Raw genomic sequence first — 23530 nt, 5'->3', positions numbered from 1 at the left:
GTTCATTCCACTTTCTTGGTATACACATATGCAACACGGAGAAGGTCATTTTGAAATGACTGAATTGTAATTAAAATAAATTAAATTTAAACTTTCTTCAATTATTAAATTATATTAGAAACCCCAATATAACTCAAGGATATTACTTCCTGACATGGAAACCAAAATACTAAAAATATTATGGCATTTAATTTCATAATTGTGATTCATAGAAAAATGTTCTAATGTTAATATGAATAATGTTACATAGTACATAAGTTAATGTAGTGTAGATTCTCTTATTTCAAGGCTATACAGTCTGAAAGAGTAACTCTGGTTTGGTCAAAATTTTATTAAATGGCAGTGAAATTCTTGTACTACATAAATAGTTGCCAACACCTGATGCATTTATGTATTCCTCTCTATACAAACACAGACACTTTTCCTTTTTCACCATTTCTTTTAATTATATTTACAGACATATAAAGGTGGGAGTAATGTCAGGAGTTATTTCATATGTTAACCCTTAAACACCATTGTCTTACCCAAAATTACATGCTTATACTTATATTTTAAGTGCAGTAGTTGCATTTCCCCCTTTTTAATGTTTACCTAAAAATTAAAAACTCTCACAGTCATCTTACCTTTGAACATTATTTAAGCTTCACACCTCATTCCTTTTCCAAAAGAGGTTCCTATAATGGCAACGTGTCTTTTTAAAAATTTTCTAAGTTCCAATTCAAAGTTAATGTAGTGTTTCAGATGTTTACAGCGTGCTTGAATTAACCGTGCATCACAGTTCCACCTATAGCATGACTGGTACTCCACATAGATTCATAAGATCTGAAACCAAGGGAGAAAATCTAATGTAGTAAGCCTAATGGAATACTTAATAATTCTGCTAGAAAAAAAATGCTACAACTCTGTTTTTATTTAAATGTACCATTGAGACAACTGTGAATTGTATAGAATTGTTCACATATTGGGTTGTAGTACAGGAATACTGACAGACAGTGGCACCACACACTTTCATTCAGGTTATCATATTCTGGGTGTTTTTATACCTGAGGAAATTAACATATTAGAAAACACAAATCAATAAGAGAAACTTAATGCCAGGGTAAGCAATACACAGATGTAAAATATGTTCAGTTTATAGCAGTATCTTGGGGATCACTATAGTTTCCTCTCTTGACCTGTATGGAGTTTTCTAATAAAAGCCAGCTTATAATTTAGGAAAAAAAACATTTTGGCGTGCATTACTTGGCATAGCAGCCAGTCCGTATACTTAAGAATACTTTTTGTGTATAATGTCTGGTCAGAACTTTGCAAAATACATTCATGTTTGTTTCAAGACACCATAAAAAAAAGGTGTCAGACCTTCAATATCCTGGAGGCCCCACAACACTTGCATTTTGTATATTTCTGTTCAGTTTATTATAAAGTGCTTGAAAACTGACCAAATTCCCAGATCTTTTTTTCCACAAGTCTGGGAGCACAACTACCAAACTTCTTTCAATTACACCCGATTGTAAATGACATTTCACACTAAATCACACATTGTACAAGTTGCAGGGGTTAAAATCTGCAGAGGCAATACATAACACAGCAATTTGGCAAGGGTTACCCATTATCTAAATCATCTTGTGATGTAACCATGTAAAATTGAGCAATTCTGCTTGCCAAAGCAGTACCAATGACTCATATCGGCATCATTTAGGTCCCAAGACCAGAAGGACAGAGACTGTTGTTTATAATAACATAGTCAGCAGCTTGTACAAAATCACTAGAATGTTGCACAATAAGAATTTTATATTAAACCATGTAGAAAGTCAACAAAAATTGTTCGTTTTTCTGGCGTTTTTTATATTTTACCAGGAAAATATCTGAATGGAATATTTTAAGCAAAACCATCTCACACATTCATCTTCTTTGAAGAGTATGCTCAACTAAAACAAAACAAAAGTTGAATGCCAAACAATGTAGGAATATAACATATTATCCATTTTCCATTAGGCAAAATCTAGTTATGTCTCGAGTACATATTGGGAAAGAAAGCTTTGAAAGTACAGTAGAAAACTTTCTACACCCCCAGTATGCCCCCATATTATTCTATATTGCCATACCAAAATATATGAGCTATTCTCTACATAAGTTAATTACCAGACATCAGGCCTTTTCCTCACTGCGCTGTGCTATGGAATATAAGTGACTTTACAAGGACATGATTGTTGGTCACATGCCTGTAGTCTCAAAGCCCCTATCCATCAGGTTTTATGTACGACATATAATAATTTAACAGTGGTCAGTTAATTTAGAGTTCTAGTCAGGGTGGGATGCGATTCAGAATATCCTTCAGCCCTCAAGGTCCATCGTTTCCTCAACTGAGAAATTTTCATGCTTAGATAATACATTTTAAAAAGTACACTTGAAGAAGGACTGCAAATGTAGGACTTAATGCCTTATGTAACACCTTATTTTTTGTTATGATTGAACTATTTCATAAATAGTTTAAGTATTTATTTGCAGTAAATATTTTTAATTAAAATGAATACTGTAAACTTAAAACAAAGCATTGTTTTCCCCTTTACTTCAAGTGAATTATAGCAATACTGTTATTATATTATAGTTTACACTGAGTTTGTTTTTTTCGTTATTAGTAGAATGCATTTTCTTTACTTTTCACATCCCATTTAAATTGCTATTAGAAGTGCAGCACTACTGTACCGCACTAAAGTTTATTACAGCCCAGTAATAACAGACTGGAAAGTAATTAAGCACGCTCGCTCAACCAACTCACTCTCCTGCAGTCTGTCTAATTCTCTTTCTTCGTCTCATTTCTTTTGTTATGCTTTTCTGCTAAGACACACAACAACCAAGACTGTGATGACCAAAGAGGTTTTGGTTTTGATATTTAACACTTCTTTTACTTTGCAGCACAACACTCCCATACAGGCAATTTAATCATAACAGGTCTACACACAACCTAATATACTGTAAGTCTAATGCTCTCATGATGAAACTCAATAACTAAAGCATAACCCATATTTAATACAAGTGCATCATGTTAGCTCTTTGTTAATCAAGCTGTGCTTTTACTATAGAGACCAGTGCAGGTCTTTAAAGTAAATCTGCATGAAGATGTGCCTGCATTTACCGTCCTACTGCACAGCCTGTGAATAAGCAAATTTGGTCAGCGAATGCAGATTAAGTGGTCACTAAAAATTTCGCGTGAATAGACAAAATCACGATTGGAGGACTCACAAAATATCAAGGCTGTATTGTATATCGGTGTTGAAGCTGTAATTGTTGCTGTAGGTGGATAAACCTGCCCTCAGTAATATTTTCTAATAGCCTGGTACTTTCTAAGTAGTATCATTTTAGAAAAGGGCCTCCTCAGTGGATAAACTACAACAAAAACATGAATCCAGCCTAAGTGTTGTCACTTTCCTTGTACAAAGGCTCTGTAGGCGATGTCGTTTAACTCATTCTTCAGGTAGCAGATGCTACAGGTTTCTGTGCTACAATGGGAGATTTTGCAGAGCTAAAGCACTTCCAGTTTCTGGTAGATGTACAGTTTTCTTTAAAATAATACAATTTCATTAAATGATTTTCACTATAAGAAAAATCTAGTTGGCTAACTCTACCACTTTTTGGTGGGAGAAGGCAAATGTTGAAAGTTATATTAAATACCCATTCACCATTAAAAATTAAAACTCATTTAAATGAAAAGCCATTACAAGACTTACTGTACAACAGCAGAAACTAAGCAGTGATACTTTATGTCTTGTAATTGCTGAATGTTAACTGAAGGAAATACAAACTACAGCTGGCAAAATCAAATCAAACTCCTAAGTTATATCAATGGATGTCACTTCCCCCTGGTCTTCAATACTGCAGTTCTCTTTGTGTCTACAGATGACTTTTACTCTAACAGCAAGAGATGAAAAACTAGACTAAAATCTGTAATTATAGATATTTAAATATAGCACTCTCCTGTCAAGACATCTCAAAACACTCTACAGTGGAGGTAACAAATAAGAGAGAGGAGAGAATATGTTGAGACAGAAGATAATGGAACACTTCTGTATTCAGAAGCACTAGGCTGAAGACATGTTACAAAATGGCTTTTTAAGACAGAAACCTACCCTGAAAAGCAGAAATATTAAAAAAATAATCGTTTTCAGCTTTAGTAATCCATTAACAAAATGACACTTGTTGGCTTTCACTTTCCCTCTTTATAACTAACCTTTAAGCACTCTGTCCCAGCTTAATTATTTATGACTGAACAAAAATAACACCCTGAAGACAAACAGACTTAAACAAAAACTACCAAAATGAAACAATCCAATACAAAACATCAGACATGTCAGTAGTAAAGCAAGTCAGTAAACCACTAAAGCTTTAAAAAGTACATATACCTGTTCACGTATCTGCCCTCATTTAATAACTACTGTCCGGTTTTAGTGAATTTAGAGAAGGAGCTCTGACTCCAGCTCCAAGTAGACCTTGAAAAGGCAAGGAAATCCCAAGGCATGTCCTCTACATTGGAGAGCGCTTTTCTAAGGATTAAGCAACTCGAATTCAAAATTCAAATACAACCCTTTTCTGAAGGCCCCCTCCGGGACCACGCACATTTACAGATCTTGTGGGAAAGAAGCAGGACTCATCAGAAAGGTTAACAGTGAGCGAGAACGTAACAGATCAGGGCATCATTTCCTCCCTCACCGCTTCTGGCTGATGAGGTCGAAAAGCGAGGTTGTTCTTTTTGCCTTAATATGTGGTATTGTCAAGATAAGTCCAGTTTTTAACAGAGGTTCTGGGAAGGGGGGGGGACTGGGAAAAACCCAGTAAAAAAAGGTATAAAGAAGGTACATTGAAATCCTAAGGACAATATGGGTCAGACCCTGTGTTTCAGTTGCTGACGAGTCGTGAAGGAGGATTGTTGGCTGAACCCGTCGACCAAAGAACGTGCGTATTGTAGCGCCCTTGAACAACACTGTACAGAACGACAGGTGACTGTCTGCTTCTCCGAGCAGCAAAGCTTCATCATCGTCCCCGCATCCGCCCAGTTGTGAAGGCAGCGCCGTTCAGACGGATCTCACTAAACAGTACGCTGCTTCCATCTTTTTGTTTTGCACATGACCTCAAAAAGGAGACGTAAAAAAAAAACAACACATTTTCTAAGGAGTATTCTCCTTGTCACTTGTCACTTTCTAGGCATTCAGTCCCAACTGTCAAAGGAGTAACAAAGGCAGCTAAGATGAAGTGAAAGTGCTGCGGCAAGTCTCAGTTCCAGCCCCTTTTGCTTTTCATGCAAAAAAAAAATATATATATATATTCCCGGAGGTTAATTTTGCAAGCAGTTTGGGCTGCAAGGGGCGGCTGAAACCAGAAGTGTCTCGGAAAGCTGGTCTTCACTACCGCCCCGGCCCTGCCCTCACTTCACGAAACGGTAGTGCAGGGTCTCGTCCCGGAACTCGTGCTCGCCGGTGATGTGCCGGAGCACCCCGCCCTGCAGCAGCTGCTCCCCGTACAGCACTGCCTCGCCGCGGTCGTGCGCCAGGCCCACGCGGAGGAGCCACTCCACCAGGTCGCTGCCGAAAAAGACGCCTGCCAAAGTCTTCTCTCCACACCTGTGTATCAAAGGAAGGATTCACCCACTTGTCCTGCTAAGCTTTCACCAGCACTGCTAGGCACAGAAGGGGAAAAGGCCGGGGGGGCAGGAGAGGTGGGAAAGACAGAAGATTAAAAGAAGCAAGAAGAGTTGCTCAACAAAGCCAGAGAATCAGCGGGTGTACAAAAACAACAACAGATCGTCGTTATCGTTTGCATGCACTGTCATTGCATCGTTCGTCGCAAAAGTACAACATTCTAAAATACAGAGAGAAATACCATACTGATTACATCATTAAAGTGCTTTGAAAAGTCTTTAATATTGTACATTTGCTCCAGATGCAAACGAGACCTCATTTAGAAGCAATGAGGGTGTGAAGACAGTCTGAAAAATTTGCACAATGCCCCAAGTCTGAGAGAAAAACAAAGTTTCTGTAGCTTTAGTTCATACAATACAGATACGTGAGGGCAGAAAAGCAAAACAGAGTTAGTTCAGTTTTGTGATTCAAAATGGAAAAGTTAAAAGGGCAGAACAAAGTATATGAGAAGATAAAACTACGCAATAAACAGTCAAGCTGATACAGTACATTTCTTGTTTGATCAATACCAATATTTTAATGCACCTGTCCACCTCAGAATTAATAAATAAACAAAAAATGAACTGCAGCATCAGAGATACAAAAGATGCTACTGCAGAAAGAATTTATGTTATGTATCGATCTCACCTCCAGTTAAATGGCAGGGAATTTCCCAAAACATACAATATGGAGGATTGGATACCTTCTCTTCTGTACAATGTCCTTGACACACTGGTCCTGATGATATCTGACAAACTGTGTGCAGGTCATCCTAATCTCCTCTGGAACATCAGAGTCCTGCTGTTCAACCCTGTCTCTACTTTGCCACAGGCTTGCAAGCCTGAAAAGAAAAAACAACAACAACAAATTCACCACCAAAACCACACAAACTCAAAATTGGTCACTTCTATGTGGTGCCACACGTCTGCATTTTAATTCAACGAGCGTACTTCCCTTTCAAGTATGTCTCTTCTCTCGGTACAATTAATGCTTGATACACATTCTTATTTAGCCAAATGTACTATGAATAAAGTTTTTAGTTCATGTTCAATAGTAGTTCAATAACGTAAATCTTCTCTTTTACTCAGATACTCCTTCCATTAGTGGTCAGGACTCCAAATTGTTGAGGAATGAACCTCCTGAAAAGGTAATTTAATTTTAGTCCACAGGAGATATGACTGTAGACACAGGCTGCAGGAAAATGTCTGAAGCATTCCCATTATTGTTCTTGCGCTGAGGCAGGAAAGATAGTTTGATTTTTTTTGTTTTTCCAACCTTTCTATTACAATGGGCCCTCAAGTTGAAATTTTATTCACAAAAAAAAAACAGTATTTTTTCTTTACACAACACACTCACCTCTTTTTGAAGGGTAAGATTATCAGATGCTTATCCAACCCAAAAATACCAAAAGAAATAAAGCCCTGGGAAGAGAGAAAAACAAAACCACAAACTTCCCCATTAGATGCATTTTTATTAGTTCTGCAAGTACGCTGAATGAGTTCTTTGAGAGGATTAGAGGACAACGGTAATACCTGTGCATAATTGAAAATGGCACAGAAGAACTGTAGCTCAACGTAAAGCCTTCCGGGTTCCTGGTTAACAAGCCACCACAGGCAACTGGACAAGTTCTGAAACACAATTCCATCAAATTAGGTAGGAAGCAAAATGGTTATTAAAGGCCACTCTCTAGAACGGATGTGAGCACTTTGCCTCAATTACAGGAACACTGGCTATACTGCGCACGCATTCCTGTGCCAATTAAAAATAATCATCCCAACGAGATGAAGAAGCTGGGAGTCTGGTGTGACTCAAGAGACAGAATTGATACCTGCTTTGAAACCGTTATGTTTGGCATTTACAAGAGTCTGCTGTCAATTACCGAGCTGTGCACCAGTCTTAAAACTGCAGCAGGTGTCATGTAATGATAAACAGGCTTTGTATGCAGGATTGCTCAATGCAAGCCAGCTGCCAGGAAAGCTACCCGCTAAAGGGCTTGTCTGCCTGTAAAAAAAAGTGCGATGACAGCCACTCACAGCAAGCAAGCCCACAATGAGGAGAAGGCACAGCAGCACATGTCTGGCCAGCTGGCGATCTGCGTTTTGCAGCAGCTGCTCCTCCTGCGCCAGTATGCAGCTGGCAGACTCACAGTGACTCACGCACTGACCTGGGGAAAACAAGCACACAGACGCAAAAGGTCAGACGCACAAAGACATCCTGTGTGTCTGTGCTGACGCACATGTGAGACCTCTTTAAAAACATGTTTAACATCATACAGTAACACAAAATAATAATACCTTCTAATTAGTCTGAAATCTACTTGTAAAACATGCTCCTTTTTCATTTACATTGTTCTTTCTCACCCAAAATATATATTGTCCTACTCCATTCTTATTTTCCATGTATTTTTATTTTTCTCTTTTATTAAGGTACTGAATGTTTCTTATGCATTTACAGTAGCTGTGGTTATTGGAGGAGCGCCACAGTGGTTATCACTGCTGCTTCATCGTGCCAGGGCCCTGGGTTCGATTCCAGACCTGGGCTGCTGTAAGTGTGGAGTTTGCATGTTCTCTCTGTGATCATTCTTCCTTGTGCTCTGGTTTCCTCCCACAGTCCAAAAACATACTGGTAGGATAACTGGCTTTTAGGAAAATGGGAAGCATGCACTATATGTTGTTACTACTTGGGGGGCGGTGCGGAGGCTCTGTGGCTAAGGATCTGCGCCTGTGGCTGGAAGGTTGCCGGTTTGTATCCCACAGCCAGCAGAGGAATCCGTTGGGCCCCTAAGCAAGGCCCTTAATCCCAACTGCTCCAGGGGCGCCGTATAAATGGCTGACCCTGCGCTCTGACCCCAAGCTTCTCTCCCTGTCCGTGTGTCTCATGGAGAGCAAGCTGGGGTATGCGAAAAAAGACAAATTCCCAATACAAGAAATTGTATATGGCTAATAAAGTGATGTTATCTTACCTACTTTAAAATGTTCTGTTTCTGACTAATTTTCCTATATTCTGTGTAATTCTTAAAAAAGCTTTCTGGCTGTGGCCTCTATACTGTTTTTTGAGTCTAAACAAGAAATTCATCTAAAAGGGGCAAAGTATCCTACAGAGTTAAATGTAAGTTTGACCCTCAACATATCAATAATATACTGTACAGCTGTAGAACAGAAAATCACATAATCAGAATTTTTATGGCCCTTGAGAAGCTTAACCCGTTTCTGAGAGCTGAGGATTTGCTTCAGTCCAGACCCTGATGGTTTATGTATGGACTAAGCCACTCGCAGGCCAGAATTCCTCACTCTGCGACACGTCATTAACCAGGTACTGCAAGGGGATCCTCAGCTCGGCATGCAGCAGTAACAGCAGAGGGCAGACTGATGCCAACCCTGCTGATGACACTGTGGGACTGTGCGGGTGAAACACTGCAGAGGGCTCGAACAGTGCGATTTTCAGAGGAAACATCCATGCTTCATATCCCTCCCATTTCAGTACACAATAAATCAGAGTTATTTAACAACTCAGGATTAGAGTTTAAAGGTGTTCAAGAAGAAACACAACTGTAGATTATAAAACTTCACAGACTGCAGGAGGAAATCAGAATGCTTCTATATACTAACAGGTGCCCCTCAAAATGAAGCATGAGAAATCTGCCACATGGATGTAAGCTCTGTACCATGAATACGTGTACCTTTGTCAAAAGAGCTGCCAATGATTGTTACTCAGCAGGTCATTAAGCCCATCAATATCCCACAGGCTAGATGGGTCAAAGGGCTTGCTCTCAATTGTAACCATTTTTATATTCATTACAGTAGAAAACAACAAACATGCACATCTAGATCGGAGATTTTACAAAAGAATAAAAGCCACATTGCAATTGGCTAATCCTTACATTAGCCTTTATAAAAACACTGTACTGGTTTACATGCAATGAACTACCACTGTTTGACATGAAATACTTGAAAAGAAGCAGCGTTCTCTAATTTACCTGGTTTAACAGAGGTGGCACACAAACATTTTAAAAGAGTGAGCTCTATTAAGAAATGAGGATCAGTATTTATCTTTTCACAAAATCATGCAAAATACATAGCAAGTGAAAACCTCAGCTACTGCCCACTGTTCTAATTGTAATATGTTAGCTTCCCAGAAACTTGGTACTTTTAATTACGCATTTATTAAACCACCTTTCCCCTGCCTTGAAACTGTACCTGATGGCACAGGGCGGGGTTCACTCTCCTGAGTGCTGGCAATCATGTCAGGCATGGGCTGCGCTGGGCAACAGTTCCCTCTCCTAGCCTGCTCACAAGCACAATAGTCTATTGGGGAACAAGGACACTGCAGGTCAAGATCTTCAGAATCAATCAATACAGTTAGGCGAATACAGGAAGATCCTTTGGATTTATCAAGTCAATTATAAAAATATTTCTTTCATATTTCCTAGCATCAAATTGATAAGCATTATACAGCACTAATGGCCAAACAGGCCAAGAAGAACTCTGACCCTTCAACTTTACTCCGGACGTGGTTATTTGGACAAAAAACTCCGAAAACCCTCCATTTCCAAAAGCTCCGTTTAGCACACTATCAGTCAGATATTCATCATTCTGTATTGCACTAGCAGGCCTTAGAGAGGTTTGCGCCCTTACTAATGCTGGCGTCTGTCTGGGCTGGGTGCTCGTTTGTCGTGCTCTCCTGACTGTTCTGGGTCCTCACGTCCTCCACGGTTCCCAGCATGGAGCTCTGGTCTAGAACCTCATAGCCAGGACTCTGTGTGCCTCGACTGAGGCCCATGAGTGAGGCTCCTGCAAGCAGGATGCTGCAGGAAAGGACCACGGTAGTGCTGATGATCTAGAACCGAGATGTACAATCAGCTCTCATCAGTTTTTGACAGACATCTTCGGTTTATCTCTGCCAAGGCCATTCATTTTCCAGGGACATCATTGTCAGGTCAAAGGAAAAAGTTAGCAGAGAAAGGAGAAGTTTTTTAAATAACCTTAAGGGAGTCAGAGGAGTCGGTTAATGGTTTTCATCAGCACCGTTGGCTTGATCTGACGGTTCAACAAAATCTAACCAAGGTAAAAAAAAAATCTGAAAAGGGACTCAACTCAAAACCAACAGTAATTACCGAAAACCCGTCTGAACTCCACCTGCACTTCCAGTCCAGTAGAGTTTGTCAAAATTATTTTTGTTGTTAGTGCTGTAGTTCTTACCTGCGCTCTTCCATAAAAGAAAGCCGAGTCAATGTTGTCGGGCATCTTCTCCCCAGCAATCAGAAGGATTCCAACTATGAACGCTGGAATTCTGTTGAATAATTGTACAGGGAATAAGCAGAGGAACAGAGTCTTCAGCTCAAAACATTACTGCCGGAAAATCAGACGGACTTACCCCCAGCCTGCTATCATGAAAATCGCTGGCTGAACCTTAAGTTCATCATCCTTTTTCATTAGCACCAGAGAAAGGGCAATAAGGCCTGGAATAAAAGAATCAATTCTGTTTTAAAAAATCTATTTTACGTTTTTACTATTAAAAAAAACAGAAATATCAGTGTGCATTAGTTCTCAAAATGAGATCCTGTATCCTTCTGTGCTTAACAAGTCAAATACCCAATCACTTTCTGGGTTAAAGAGCTACAGAATGCTTTATTTTTGACAGAGCTTTATCTTGGGGAAAATTAAACTTATTTAAAAGGGCTTGTTCAATATTCCCATGAGGCTGACATAGTGCCCTCGACCATGAAGATCAAAACATTCTCCCAAAACAAAGGTCACTGTTTAAGCCTGTCTAAAATTAAGAAATAAAAGTAACAGTCTGTTGTATTTAAATAGCATTTTCATCGAAAAGGATCTCAAAGCACTTTACCTTTTAGACGGGATTCAATTTGTCGACTACTGAAGCACCTACCAAGCCATGATGTGCCAGAAGCCGATCAGGTGGAGAAGAGAGAAGTTACTTCTCCAACAGAATCAAAATTGAAATCTAGGAAGGGCCTATAGTGCAAGCCAAAAGTGCCGCAAGATCTTCAACGGCCTTGCAGTCAGTTAAACTTCTCATCTGTAGGACCACCCTCCTACAGCACGGGGCACTGGTTAGGTGGAAGAGTGCCACATACTGGTCCACCAACACTAACAGGAGCCATAAGGCTTTCCTAGGAGGCTGCCCATTCCAAGACTAACTAGGCCCAGCCTTGTTTAGCTTCCGAGGTCTGACAAGACCAAGCAACAAGGTGGCGATGCAGCTGCCAAATGAATTCTAATTGGACTTCAAGGCATTATTGTGTGAGAAGTGGCAAACAACTCACCTGTCCACAGGTAAGTACTGTAGAGGGAGCTGTAGAGTAATATGAATGACAGGACATGGCCAATGGTATTGTCTTGCTTTATGATGAAATTCCACAAAATCATCCCAATGCAGACAAGAAACTGGAAAAGAGAGATGATGTTTCGTAGATTTGTTCTCAAACTTTAAGACAACTCAGGAAGAGCACAACAATCAATTCTTATTATGAATGAAGAGCTGCACCAAATAGATGTTTCTGTGCAGTCTTTTTCTAGAAAGATGTTTTTCCAATTCAAACTGTAATACGCTTTCAAACTGTGTAATTGGCCACCGATGTATCTACTATCGCAACCTTTTTAATTCAAAGTTGATTAAAATCGTCCCTATCATAACCAGCTGTGCGTAACCTCAGCCTAGTGCACAAAGACTTTTGAAGCAGACTGATGATAGCCTTTATCAGGAACTGGGAGAGAATTTGAACATTTTCATGATGCCGTAACAGATGAGTATTCTATTCAGAACATTTGTTACAAGACTCGACCACATAATTAGAAACATCATTAACCTGCTTGTGGTCATCACAAAATTAGCAAAATGCTACCCAGAATTCCTAGTGATGGCAACTAGAATCTCTATCAGTGTGTCGATTCGAAAGCTTCAGACAACAGACAAGCACGTTTTTTTGCTGGGATGTTTAATGGAATTTAACATTGACCAAATGTCAGGAGAGAACAGACATCAGTGCCTAATTACTCAGCTCAGAGTTTCCCACAGTTGTATACAGGACAGGCGTGCTGTCTGGACAAACAAATGCATGAGCATCGACCAAAATGTACACAAGAATCCATAATGAAATCCTGATTCCTAGTAATACACTCATTTATCATAATATCATTTTAACATGATACTCGTGTATCACTTGCCTGTCAGCAGCCGCGATGTACAGTACGTAATCGCACAGCTCTGACGTCTCATGCATTGGGACAAAATCTCGCGGTCTCGCGCCTTGGTCTGAAAATTTCACGTATCTGCACCAAGTCTAGGTTGATTACGAAAGAAGAAGTAATAAACGTAAAATGTTTAAATTAATTCCTGACACTTGTGATTCTGTTAATCAATCAATGTGTGGTTTGTATATGAACGAAATAAACTGTCGATACAAATAATAAGCAATCGCAATTTTTGACGGAGAGGGTTGACTTTGAGAGCTAAATTTGTAATTGGTGAAAAAAACGCTGGGTTTCCTTGCAGCTGAATCAACTGGTCACAGGCAAATACTGTGTCCCTTCGTTGCTTGCTACTTAATTTTCTAAGACTTACTGCCTCAATGAGCACAACATAATACGCAGCGCCTCAATAACAAAAAAAGATTAACATCATGAAGGTTTGACATAAAATCGCAATACGTTTCAAGCACAAAGCTCTTCCTCGGGTAGCATCATGGGTAACCTACAGTACATCTCTGATGACTAAATGTTGTGGTCAAATAACATCTTGCTCATGATATTGTTTAGTTACAATAATAGGATAGTGAGTCCGCATACTAGTACAGTAATCTAGCTGTGCGGGTTACCAGCTGACCTAAGCTTTTTCCTGCGGGCAATCCTGAAACGTAATGTCAGCGACAAAAACAATTACCAGAAATACAGCAGAGCCAGGATATCTGTTCAACACAGGGCTGTGGAAATATTTACAAAAAAAATCACAAGCTGTAGAAATATCAACAAGAAAACAAACTGGATTCATGAATCAGGACACCATTCCTCAGTTCTACCTGTGCCAGAAGCAGGTTCATCATGAAAAGATGTGGGAGCCTCTTAAATTTCTTACTGAGAAACATGACAGTCACAGTCCAAACCTGAAAATACACGGGCAAACAAGTGAGACCAGCTCCTGGTTTTTCATTCCTGAGATTACAGCCTCTCAAGGGAGATGCTGACACAGAATTCTTAGAAAGGGAGTTTTCAACTAAACAATAACTTACCCTTAAAATAGATGTATCTAAACTGAAGTTACTGAATAGTGCAGCCAAACATATGTAATGTAAAACAAATGGGGGGAGAATTTGCTTAATGCAAATTCAGAGTTTCAGGAACATGTCAACATTACAAAGTTTTGCAACTTTAAAACAGACATGAAAATGAAGTCTTAGTGGTGTGTCACCAGTGAGAACAAACTCATGACTGTTTACCACAGAAGAGTAAAAAGTTGTTATACCAGATTTTTAAGACTGTAATGTTGTCAGAAATAGCAACAGGGATCTTTCGTAAGCCTAAGATCCCTGTGCTGTATCCGTAATGATGTTTCAACACGTTCCTTCAGAAACTGAAATCAGTAATCTCCCCAGCTGCTGAAACCTTCACTTCAGTTTTTTTCTGACCAGCTCTCAGTACACTGGCAGTACAAACACTTTTCCCCCACATACTGAAACAAGTGTCTGGCATTGCTGGCTTTTCTCGTGAAGGGCTCAGACAAAATAGATTTGAACTAAATAAAAAAAAAACACAACTGTTGCCTCAAAATAAGGGTTACCCTTAATCAAGCAGCTTGCATTCTTCTTTAAAAATTCATTTAATTATGTAGTCTTTTTTTAAAAAAGTGAAGGATTATTTGGAAGAAAAACGAATTATCCAAAGCTGTAGAGAACACGTAAATACATACTGGTACACATAAAATAAAACCCCACAGCCATTTCCTGAGCAAGCTGATGGGAATGAATAACTTTTCTAGGAAAAGAAAAAAAAAAAGACTTACCAGAGCAATTAAACTGACTACGCTTATGTCAAAACTGACATTTTGAAGTGCAGCAGCTAATGGCTTTGAATCCATCCATGGTATTGTCAGTAACCAAGCAGAAACATACATAATTGGAGCAGACACAAATGTACTTATTACCATCCCTGAGGTAACCTACAAAAAAAACAACATCTATTAATATGAACTAAAGACAATGTGTTCAACATCAAAATACAGCATTTCACATGTTTATTTTTAATCCTTCAGTATTTAAATATGCTATTCTTGCAAGGGGAAGTGAACCTAAGACTCATTTAAGCTCAGATTAACTAAAAATAATGTATTAAATACACATGACATTTTTCATATATATGTACAGTATATACGGTAAGGCGTGGCTCAAAGGCAATGTGTTTAAAACTGACAAAATCACAAAGGAAAGACAGCTGCCCTTTGGTCCACTGTGCTCATGCAGATTTGTCTAAGAAGCTTGTCAAACGGCTTCTTGAATAACATCAAACATATTTTAAAAACCTTACCTGGCATGTTGTTTCATAATACCACAGTTCTGTGCATACAACTCTACCTCTTACTCCAAGTGCTGAAACTCCTTCCAGTTTAACTAAATTGGAAATTATTTTATAGAACGTACTGTACTGTATGTAGAAGGGGTTTCTCCAATTGAACAAATCTAAATCTCTTCAAGATTTTGTTCTTTTGTTTTATTAAACCCAGCTCCAGACAGACAGGGATCTGGTGTATGGAGCCATCACTGAATAAATATGATACAAGCTACAATCATATTAAGCAAGTGAGACTGGTATCTTTCTTTAATTGCCTCAACTTAAAGAGCAATTATTACTGTTCCAAAATGCTTTAGCCTGCGATTCCATTCATTGTACTCCTGTGATTCGTTAATTTTTCTACTAATTCCATTTGCTGGTTTAAGTAGCACTCCTGTGACATACACTTCTAGTTTGATCTGGAACTTGTTTCTTATTGCACACCTTACTTGTAGCACGTACAGTATATATGACATATACTTTCAATAATGATACTTTCGTTCTTTATGTAAGTGACATGAATTATGAAAGTGCAACTTTTCAACAAAAGGGAGATTTTCATTAATGTAGTGTTGTTGATGCTGTGATGTTTAATTGTAATTAAGGAATGAAAGTGTTTCTATTATCGGAAGTTTTAGTCCTGACATTAGTGCAATTTTAAACTCCATCTCTACTCAGAGCAGCACTCAGAATTCCAGCAGGAGAATTACAGTAAAACCCTGCACTGCTACTGAGCATCACGGAAGGGCTCTAGGACTTACAATTTCAAGTTCCATGTTGTATTGGGCTGCATAGATAGCTACACTTGGTGCAGTAGGGAAGACTCCATACAGAAATGCATAATTTGAGAGACTGGTATGATTCACTGAAACGTTGGTCTTGTCCAACAGTTCAACCATGCCTCTGCAGATCAGTGGCATCAACAACCTGTATAACAGAAAAGCATTAGGCCTATATTAACTAGTGGAAATAATTATTCTTTAACTGAAGTATCAGCCAGCAGAATGTGAAATACCCTACCCACACAACAAAAATGACTAAAGAGTAAAATAACTAAATAACTTTGTCACTGTGTCCTGACCAAATTTCCCCCTGGCCTTCACCAATCATAGCCTTCTAATAATCCCCATCTCCCTCTGAATTGGCTTCATCACTCTGTCCTCCTCCCCACTGAGAGCTGATGTGAGATGAGTATACTGGCGCACTTTGGCTGCCATCACATCATCCAGGTGGGGGGCTACACATTGGTGGCAGTGGAGGGGAGTCCCCATTATCTGTAAAGCACTCTGAGTGGAATTAATTCTGTCTGCAATTAAATTCAAAAGACAAGCATCGAAAAACATACCAGGAAAATGTCACTTTGCAATCATCCTTGCAAATGCAAAAGCTACTGGAAAGACCAGCAGCTCACAAAGTTATACACTGTTTGGTTATGCCAGAGAAAAAAAATATTTACTAATCAAAATTAAACAACATTTGAAGCCGTTTTACATTTGTCTTTTACCACTAAATTAGGGTGACTGCAGTTTTTCCAAATGAATCAAGTCCTTTTAGTCTTTTTTGTTGTGTGGGTAGGGTTTTCCACATTCTACTGGCTGATACTTCAGTTAAAGAATTATTATTTGCAATGTCGTAATCAGCTACGTGATTGCGTTTAGCTAATGTGTAGATATGACCAAGAGCAAGGTGAACAGCATTTCTTATTCAACCAAATGACAACTTAAACATTTTCTGAAGTCCTACTCTAAAAACAAACAGGAACATGAAAAGTGAAGTCTGGGTTTTCATACAGATGCCATTACATTCAACTCAAGACCCTGTCAAGGATGATTACACATGCACTGTAAGAGTTAGACTGCAGCCCTCAAAACAAAAGACGCGCTCCCACAGGCAGTGATTTCCGAATCAAGACGCCAACAGAATAAAGAAATACACGTTCCCATGGGTCCCGAGGAGCGACGGCTGTACTTACAGCTTGGCCGTTATGAGCAGAATTAGTGCGACAAAGGTGGACTTGGTGAGCTTCCTGAGCTGTCCGACCATGGAGAGGCCGAGGTAGAACAGAGCTGACCCACTGAAGGAGTTAGCCAGGCCGTCCAAAAATTGGGCCATGAAAACGGGGATCTGGCGGCTCAGGATGAAGTGCGAGGCGATGCCGATGACCACCATGAAAACGATGGGATTCTTCAGGACCTGAAGTATCACCGTCCCCACGATCTTCAGCTTGCTCTGCTGCGGGGAGGGGCTGTCCCTCCACTTCTGGACCTCGCAGAACACGAACCCTACCGGATTCAGGATCATGAGGGACACCGGGGCCACCAGGTAAATGTACTGCAGGTATTCTGGGTAAGTATTCTTGTACAAGGCGTCCACTGCAAGGCAAAGAGGGACAGCATAAAACACACACGCTTCAACGCCAAGCACATTGCTTTCAATCCCAATGAAACAACCTCCTGAAAGAAGGAACACAAAAAAATGCCTATACATTCTTCAAAAACAACAGTAACAGTAATAAGGAGACACAATGGACCCGACTAAATTTGGGAAATAATCTCTTTGCAAAAAACCATTGGTGTATACTGAAGTAATACTTGACAGACAGCTTGGGTGTCTTTGCATATATGGCCTCAGTTTGTTAAATTTTAAAATCACTGCAATTTCAACATAGAAAACCAATCCTTCATGCATTGAAATAATGTTGATGTTTTGACAAACCCAGCAATTTTGAGAACATCAGTACAGATTAATTCTGATTATGATTATTAACCTCAGAGACGACCAAATCTAATTTAATGAGTAGAGGAAGGGAAAGAGATCTTAACAGTCAGTGTACATTAAGCAGAATATTAATACCTCGAAAAAGGACCTGCTTCTATGGAACAATATTTCCATAGAAACATTATTTTAAAATACATTTGATAAATTATTAATTTAACAATGAAGATGATTTTTTTTTAACTTGGCCCAGTGCCTTTAACGGCTCCAATGAAAGAAATTGCAAAAAAAAAAACTATACACAAATTTGAAGTGTCCTGGCAAAATGAGAGCTAAATGAACAGAAACATTTCAGAGGCCATTACAAATGTGCTTCAATATTAGATTAAAGGTCAAGTTCAAAGTTTCTACTACAGTATATATTATCACTTGCATGTGATCTTTGATTACTTTCATGGTCTGCCTAAGGGCAAAGGTAAATAAGACTAAAAATGACTTAGATTTAATTGAAATGGTTAAATTACAAATCCTTACATTTTGCAAATAGAAATATACAAATATCCGCAGCACAAATTCTTCCAAATAAGTGGGTCATGGCAAGAAATGTGACAAACATTTTAATTGTAGTACAGTAAATCTCTCTGACAATCATATATTACTGAATAAAACCTGAAAGAAAATGTATTTTCTCCCTAACAAACCAAGGTTTCAGAAACTCAATCCATTTCATCCCGTTTAATTTACAGCATTATATGTACTTGCGTAAGAAGGTAAAATAGCTAAGGTTTTAAGCCCTTTATCATTAAAAAAAGGTACAAATGAAAGCAGAAGGACAGCCGGCCTAGACGACCAGATCTCGATACGAAAGTGTACAGTTTACGCTTCATTTGCTTATTCTGAGAAACTCTAGGTGGGCATTGAACCTCGGAAACAGATGTGCGAGAAAACTGGCCGTGCCTAAATGTTTGTAAGACTCACTTGACTGCATCTTTTGCTTTTGAAAGACCCATCTCCTAAAGCAATTAACAGAGCAGGGGTCTCCAATCCTGGTCCTGGAGAGCCCCAATCCAGTTATTATTGTAACCTACCCCAGATCACCTATTATTTAAAGATTGAAAGCTCTTGTTAAAGCATTTTATCAATTACCTTAGCAGCATTTCAATGAAGGAAATGCAGATCCCTTGAAGACTGAGGGATTTTCTGATTTTTGTTCCAAATGATCACTATATTACTTAATTAAACACCACCTGTGCATTATTATTACTTTTTCACAAGACGTATAATTTAAAATCAAAGGAACAAGTAATCGGTTTATTCCATGCTGAAAAGAGACGAAAGAAAACACGACGTTTCGGCTGCAGAGCCTTCTTCGGGTGTCAAACCAAATTTAAAATTAATGTCCCCTTTTTAAGAAACAAAGCCTTAACTTCGTTTCGAATCACTGCAGCACAATGAGAAAACCCATCTGAATTTTAGAAATAAATGTGCTATAAATGATTATTAACTTCACTATGTTATTATAAAATAACTAAAAATTACGGCACATGTCCTTTTAAGTAATCTGAGACTCCTTTTTACCAAGTATTATCAAAAGGGAAGCAGTGAAATTAAAACGTGAAATGGAAAAAGCAGAACAAACTAAAAATAACCTCCCATTCTTGCTTAGGATAAGCAGTTTAGAAACCAAATTGAGAACAGTTGCGTTGAGATTACAATCTGTCATATTAATGGAAATATAAGAGGTGACTGTACTCACCGATAGGGTACCCCAATGCAAAGTCGTTGCTCTGGGTAGCAAAAATGGAGAAGAGCCCCGCTTTGCTGAAACGGCTCTCTGGACTGGCAACCAGTAGTGTTAAAATGCAGACGACCGCAAACACCACCACTTTGGCAACTAGAACACTCCAAAGAAAGGACCAGATAACATTGGCAAAATCCAGCAACACCATGTTCTTAAACAGTAAGGCTGGCAGTGCAAATTTCGAGACAAAGTTCCCCAGGCCTTTGGCCTGAGAGGATGTTATAATGTTTCCCCTCCCAGCAATATATCCACACAGGATAATCCCAAAACATTCCAGTAAAGCCGGGAAAAGTTGATCTATAGACATAGAAGGCGAAGAAGGCGTGGAGGAGTTGTGGGACACGTTCAGCCCATATTGGTCCAGAGGAGAGCTCGTCATGTTTGCTGCGATAGTGATTCCAGACTCCTTTAAGTTGAACTTCAGGAGATCTTCGACCCACCTGCGGGTGTCAGTTTAGCTTACAAAATGCTGAAAAAAAAATTAATCAGAAAAACAGTAAATGAAAGCAAAAGGAAATGTTTTCTTCTGCCGTGGGTAAATCGGCTACAAGACCTATTGCCCAAATGAAGAACATTTTCAAAACCCATGGGACTTTTCCAACAATTCCTATCTACATATTTTTTTTTAAAAAAACTTTGTTTTTTTTTAAAAAAAACACAGGCTTAATTTCTCTTCAGCACAACTGCCCCATTGTTTCTTTTGAAAACAATACTGAGTAACTCGAGAACACAAAAAAACCTTTTACATAGGAAATAAGAATTTGTGTCTAGACAAGTGCAGGTCACTTAAGGCCAGTTCCAGACCGTCTGTGCCAAATCCCTCTAAAGGAAAGGATGACAATTGTTCAAGCTAAAACATACTTCACCCATCTCACACAGTTTTAATTCAGCCCTAAACAGCTGTAATCACTCTTTTGCAAAAGAGGTCTTATCACCATCTCTAACCTTCCGGTAAACAATTATTGACACGTATTTCTGCTTGCACTACTTCCTGTCCTCACTCTGAGAGTGCTGAAGTTGAGTATACACTGTATGTTAACTGTGTATGTTACATGTAATAACGCAGAATATACAAAGAACCAGGACAATCTGAGAAGACTCAAGAATATCTATATACATCATTGTTAGAGATGAACAGATAACTAAAAGTTTTTACATGTGCTTAGAATAATTTTGCATGCAATAAAACTTCTCAACAGTGCTTTCCTGTTGACTGACAGAAGATTAAGTTGTATTTGAAACCTCAAACTCCCCAAGCCTTTTAATCTTAAAAAAAAATGAAGCCAGGTATCTTTTTTATCAAGCTTTCCATACACTGTAGTACAGCTAATCTAAAAATTGCAGCTTGCAGAAGCCACCCTAAATATTGACCATCTTACACACCCACTAAGATGTCATGTTATAGCTAAAAGGAGAAAAGTGTCTGGGAATGTGAATGAATTTAGCGTCACAATGGTGTACCGTACTTTCTAAAACCTTAAAAAAAAGGCAGAGCAGTACTGTAAAAAAAATAAGCAGGATTTCGATTGTCCCTTTTCATTACTTCATCATAAATCACACAAGCCTACTGTACCTCTCTCTCAGCAATGCAGATCAGTGCCCTTCGCTCTGCTGATCCATTCTGAATCTGCCCGTGTAGCAAGCACATGGTACCTCCTGTGTGTTTGTGCGCCATTCTGTGGGCTGTGTGCCATACTGGATTAGACAAGCATCAGAGCCGCTTATTAATGTGTATTTGCATACAAAGACAATGGCTAATGTGTTCCTAGGAACAGGTAAAGATTTACTCCATGCTGTAAAGAGAAGAAAGGAAACTCAATGTTTCGGCTGTGGAGCCTTCTTCAGGTGTGGATTTGGTAACATTGTATTTATTTTTTCTCGTTTCAGCGTGGAATAAACCTTTAATTGTTGCTTTGCAGCCTACGCATGCTGACACAGCTACCTATTTGAACTGCGAATGTGTTCCTAGATCATTATCAGGATGAAGCACTCATGGTATGGAATGAAGGCCTCTTATGTGCACCTCAAAAACATCTATCGTTGCTTTAATGAGTGGACGCTATAACAATGAACTGTAAAGTACCTCAATTTAGAATAACAGATCTTGGCTCAATTTGTTCCGGTGAAGATTATAAGCACTGTTTTCGTGTATATGCATGAAAGCTCCTGGTGAACAGGCGCACCCAACACTGTTAGTTAAAAAAACTCAAAAAGTGAGTTAGTTTTACTCAGAAATTTTCTGTTTGGTTGCATTTTTTTAATGTGATATTATAAAATATGCTTCACTATTACCTAATGAACCACAGGAGCATTGTAACTACCTCACGTTGTACTGCCACAATCAAGAAGAGATTAAAAACATAAGAAAAACATTTTTTTTTTTCAGAATAAGTTAATTCTTTTTTACTTATTAGTGTATTCTGGGGGCACACTCTTTATTAAAACTAAAATATAATCAGATATCAAAGACTATAGTACAGAATACAGTTATTACACATTTAAAACTGCATAGTACTTTAGTTTATTTTGCAGATAACTTTTAATTGTTGATCGTTTGTCCTAGTATCGTTTCTAGTATTATGAAATGAAACTCCGTCCTCCGTTTTTGTACAGAATGTCTAGGTATTCATGGGCTTCAGAGACAGTGATACTGATTAGCAAGTTTTCATACAGTTCTAAAAGCTCTGCAATTGGTCAAAAATTAACTGTTGTTTACTGTATTATTCTGTGCACAATAAAATAATTGTTTGCGTTCGCTCCCTTCCCCAGTTTTGCTTCCTTTCAGTCTAAGCAATAATTACACATTCTAATAATCATGACGAGATGTTACGTACAAACTTGTACTTGAGGTTTTTATACTGTATATAAATCAAATATTTACAGCTAAAGTTTTGTCGTCGTGTTAGCTACAGCTACACTGACTCAGGTCATGAACTGTTAAACAGGCTCAAGAAAGTTGTTCAGTATCACGAAATGAAATGGAAAAAAACAGCAGTGCCACTCAGAATCGTGCATCAGCTCTGTTTAAAAAATCGCAATGTAATTTAGTTTCTGTGCAGAATGCAGCTTTACGTAAGTTTGAATTTTACAGCGAAGATCAGTGAACGGGGTAACAAGCAGAATCAGGTCACCTGACAAACGGATTTGAAATAAATAAGAAACGCTATTAAAAACGTTCATAGAAAAACGGCAGGGGTCTCAAGCTTGTACAGTCCGAGGCTGAATGACCGCATAAACAACACCAGATATGACAGGCTGAAACCGGAAGAAGAGCTTTACATTTATTTCATTCCCTGCGATTATGAGTAGACACCATTCCGGCAGCTAATCTCTACCTCACTTCGTATCCTTTGAACGACAGATAAAACGCACTCACCTTAACCCTCCTGCTATTACAGCGTTCATTCTCAACTTCCCCGTTTTCGCCTGCTGTGTACTTACAGCGGGGCCTACCCGTGCTCTGATTGACATTCACTCCAACCAATCGGTGGTGGCAACGCTATGAGGGCCGAGCACAATCCTTCCAATCAGTAGCGTTAGAGGGAAGAGGAAGGGGGGGGGGCTCGAAAATATTCACATGTTTTTTTCACGTGGTTTCATTCCACTCGGCTGCAATGGTTACTGTTTAAATCACGTCGCTCCTGTTACTCCCTTAGGAGTGTTTGACACCGTTTATATTTCCGCAAACAGTGTAGTTCAGCACTTGCAAAGACATCCAGTTACATCCAACTTTATACGTATTTGTACATACTTTTACAACCTAAATTGAGAATATGATA

The 23530-nt window shown here is 38.9% G+C and overlaps 1 protein-coding gene across 2 annotated transcripts; it reads right to left on the bottom strand.

Annotated features, from left to right (window-relative positions):
- Positions 1 to 2619: 2619 nt before the first annotated feature.
- On the bottom strand, positions 2620 to 23195 carry gpr155a (G protein-coupled receptor 155a). Of its 2 annotated transcripts, XM_088930305.1 has the most exons (16): positions 23128 to 23195; positions 19707 to 20220; positions 17208 to 17607; positions 15997 to 16162; positions 14691 to 14846; positions 13711 to 13794; positions 11959 to 12079; positions 11046 to 11130; positions 10871 to 10961; positions 10307 to 10508; positions 9869 to 9976; positions 7706 to 7836; positions 7205 to 7300; positions 7029 to 7093; positions 6376 to 6513; positions 2620 to 5615 (listed from the first exon to the last, which is right to left on the bottom strand). In XM_088930305.1, the coding sequence occupies exons 2-16, from the start codon at positions 20128 to 20130 to the stop codon at positions 5420 to 5422; spliced, it is 2463 nt and encodes an 820-aa protein (XP_088786431.1). In that variant the 5' UTR covers positions 20131 to 20220; positions 23128 to 23195; the 3' UTR covers positions 2620 to 5419. The 2 variants fall into 2 exon arrangements, with proteins under 2 accessions (XP_088786431.1, XP_088786432.1); XM_088930306.1 differs by lacking the exon at positions 2620 to 5615 and having other exon boundaries at positions 6415 to 6513; positions 7029 to 7122.
- Positions 23196 to 23530: the final 335 nt, after the last annotated feature.

Source organism: Atractosteus spatula, chromosome 13 (genome assembly GCF_055471065.1).
Source record: "Atractosteus spatula isolate fAtrSpa1 chromosome 13, fAtrSpa1.hap1, whole genome shotgun sequence".
NCBI classification, from domain to species: domain Eukaryota; kingdom Metazoa; phylum Chordata; class Actinopteri; order Semionotiformes; family Lepisosteidae; genus Atractosteus; species Atractosteus spatula.
Note: the sequence above shows the minus strand (reverse complement) of the source record. Positions and strands in the feature narration are given on the sequence as shown.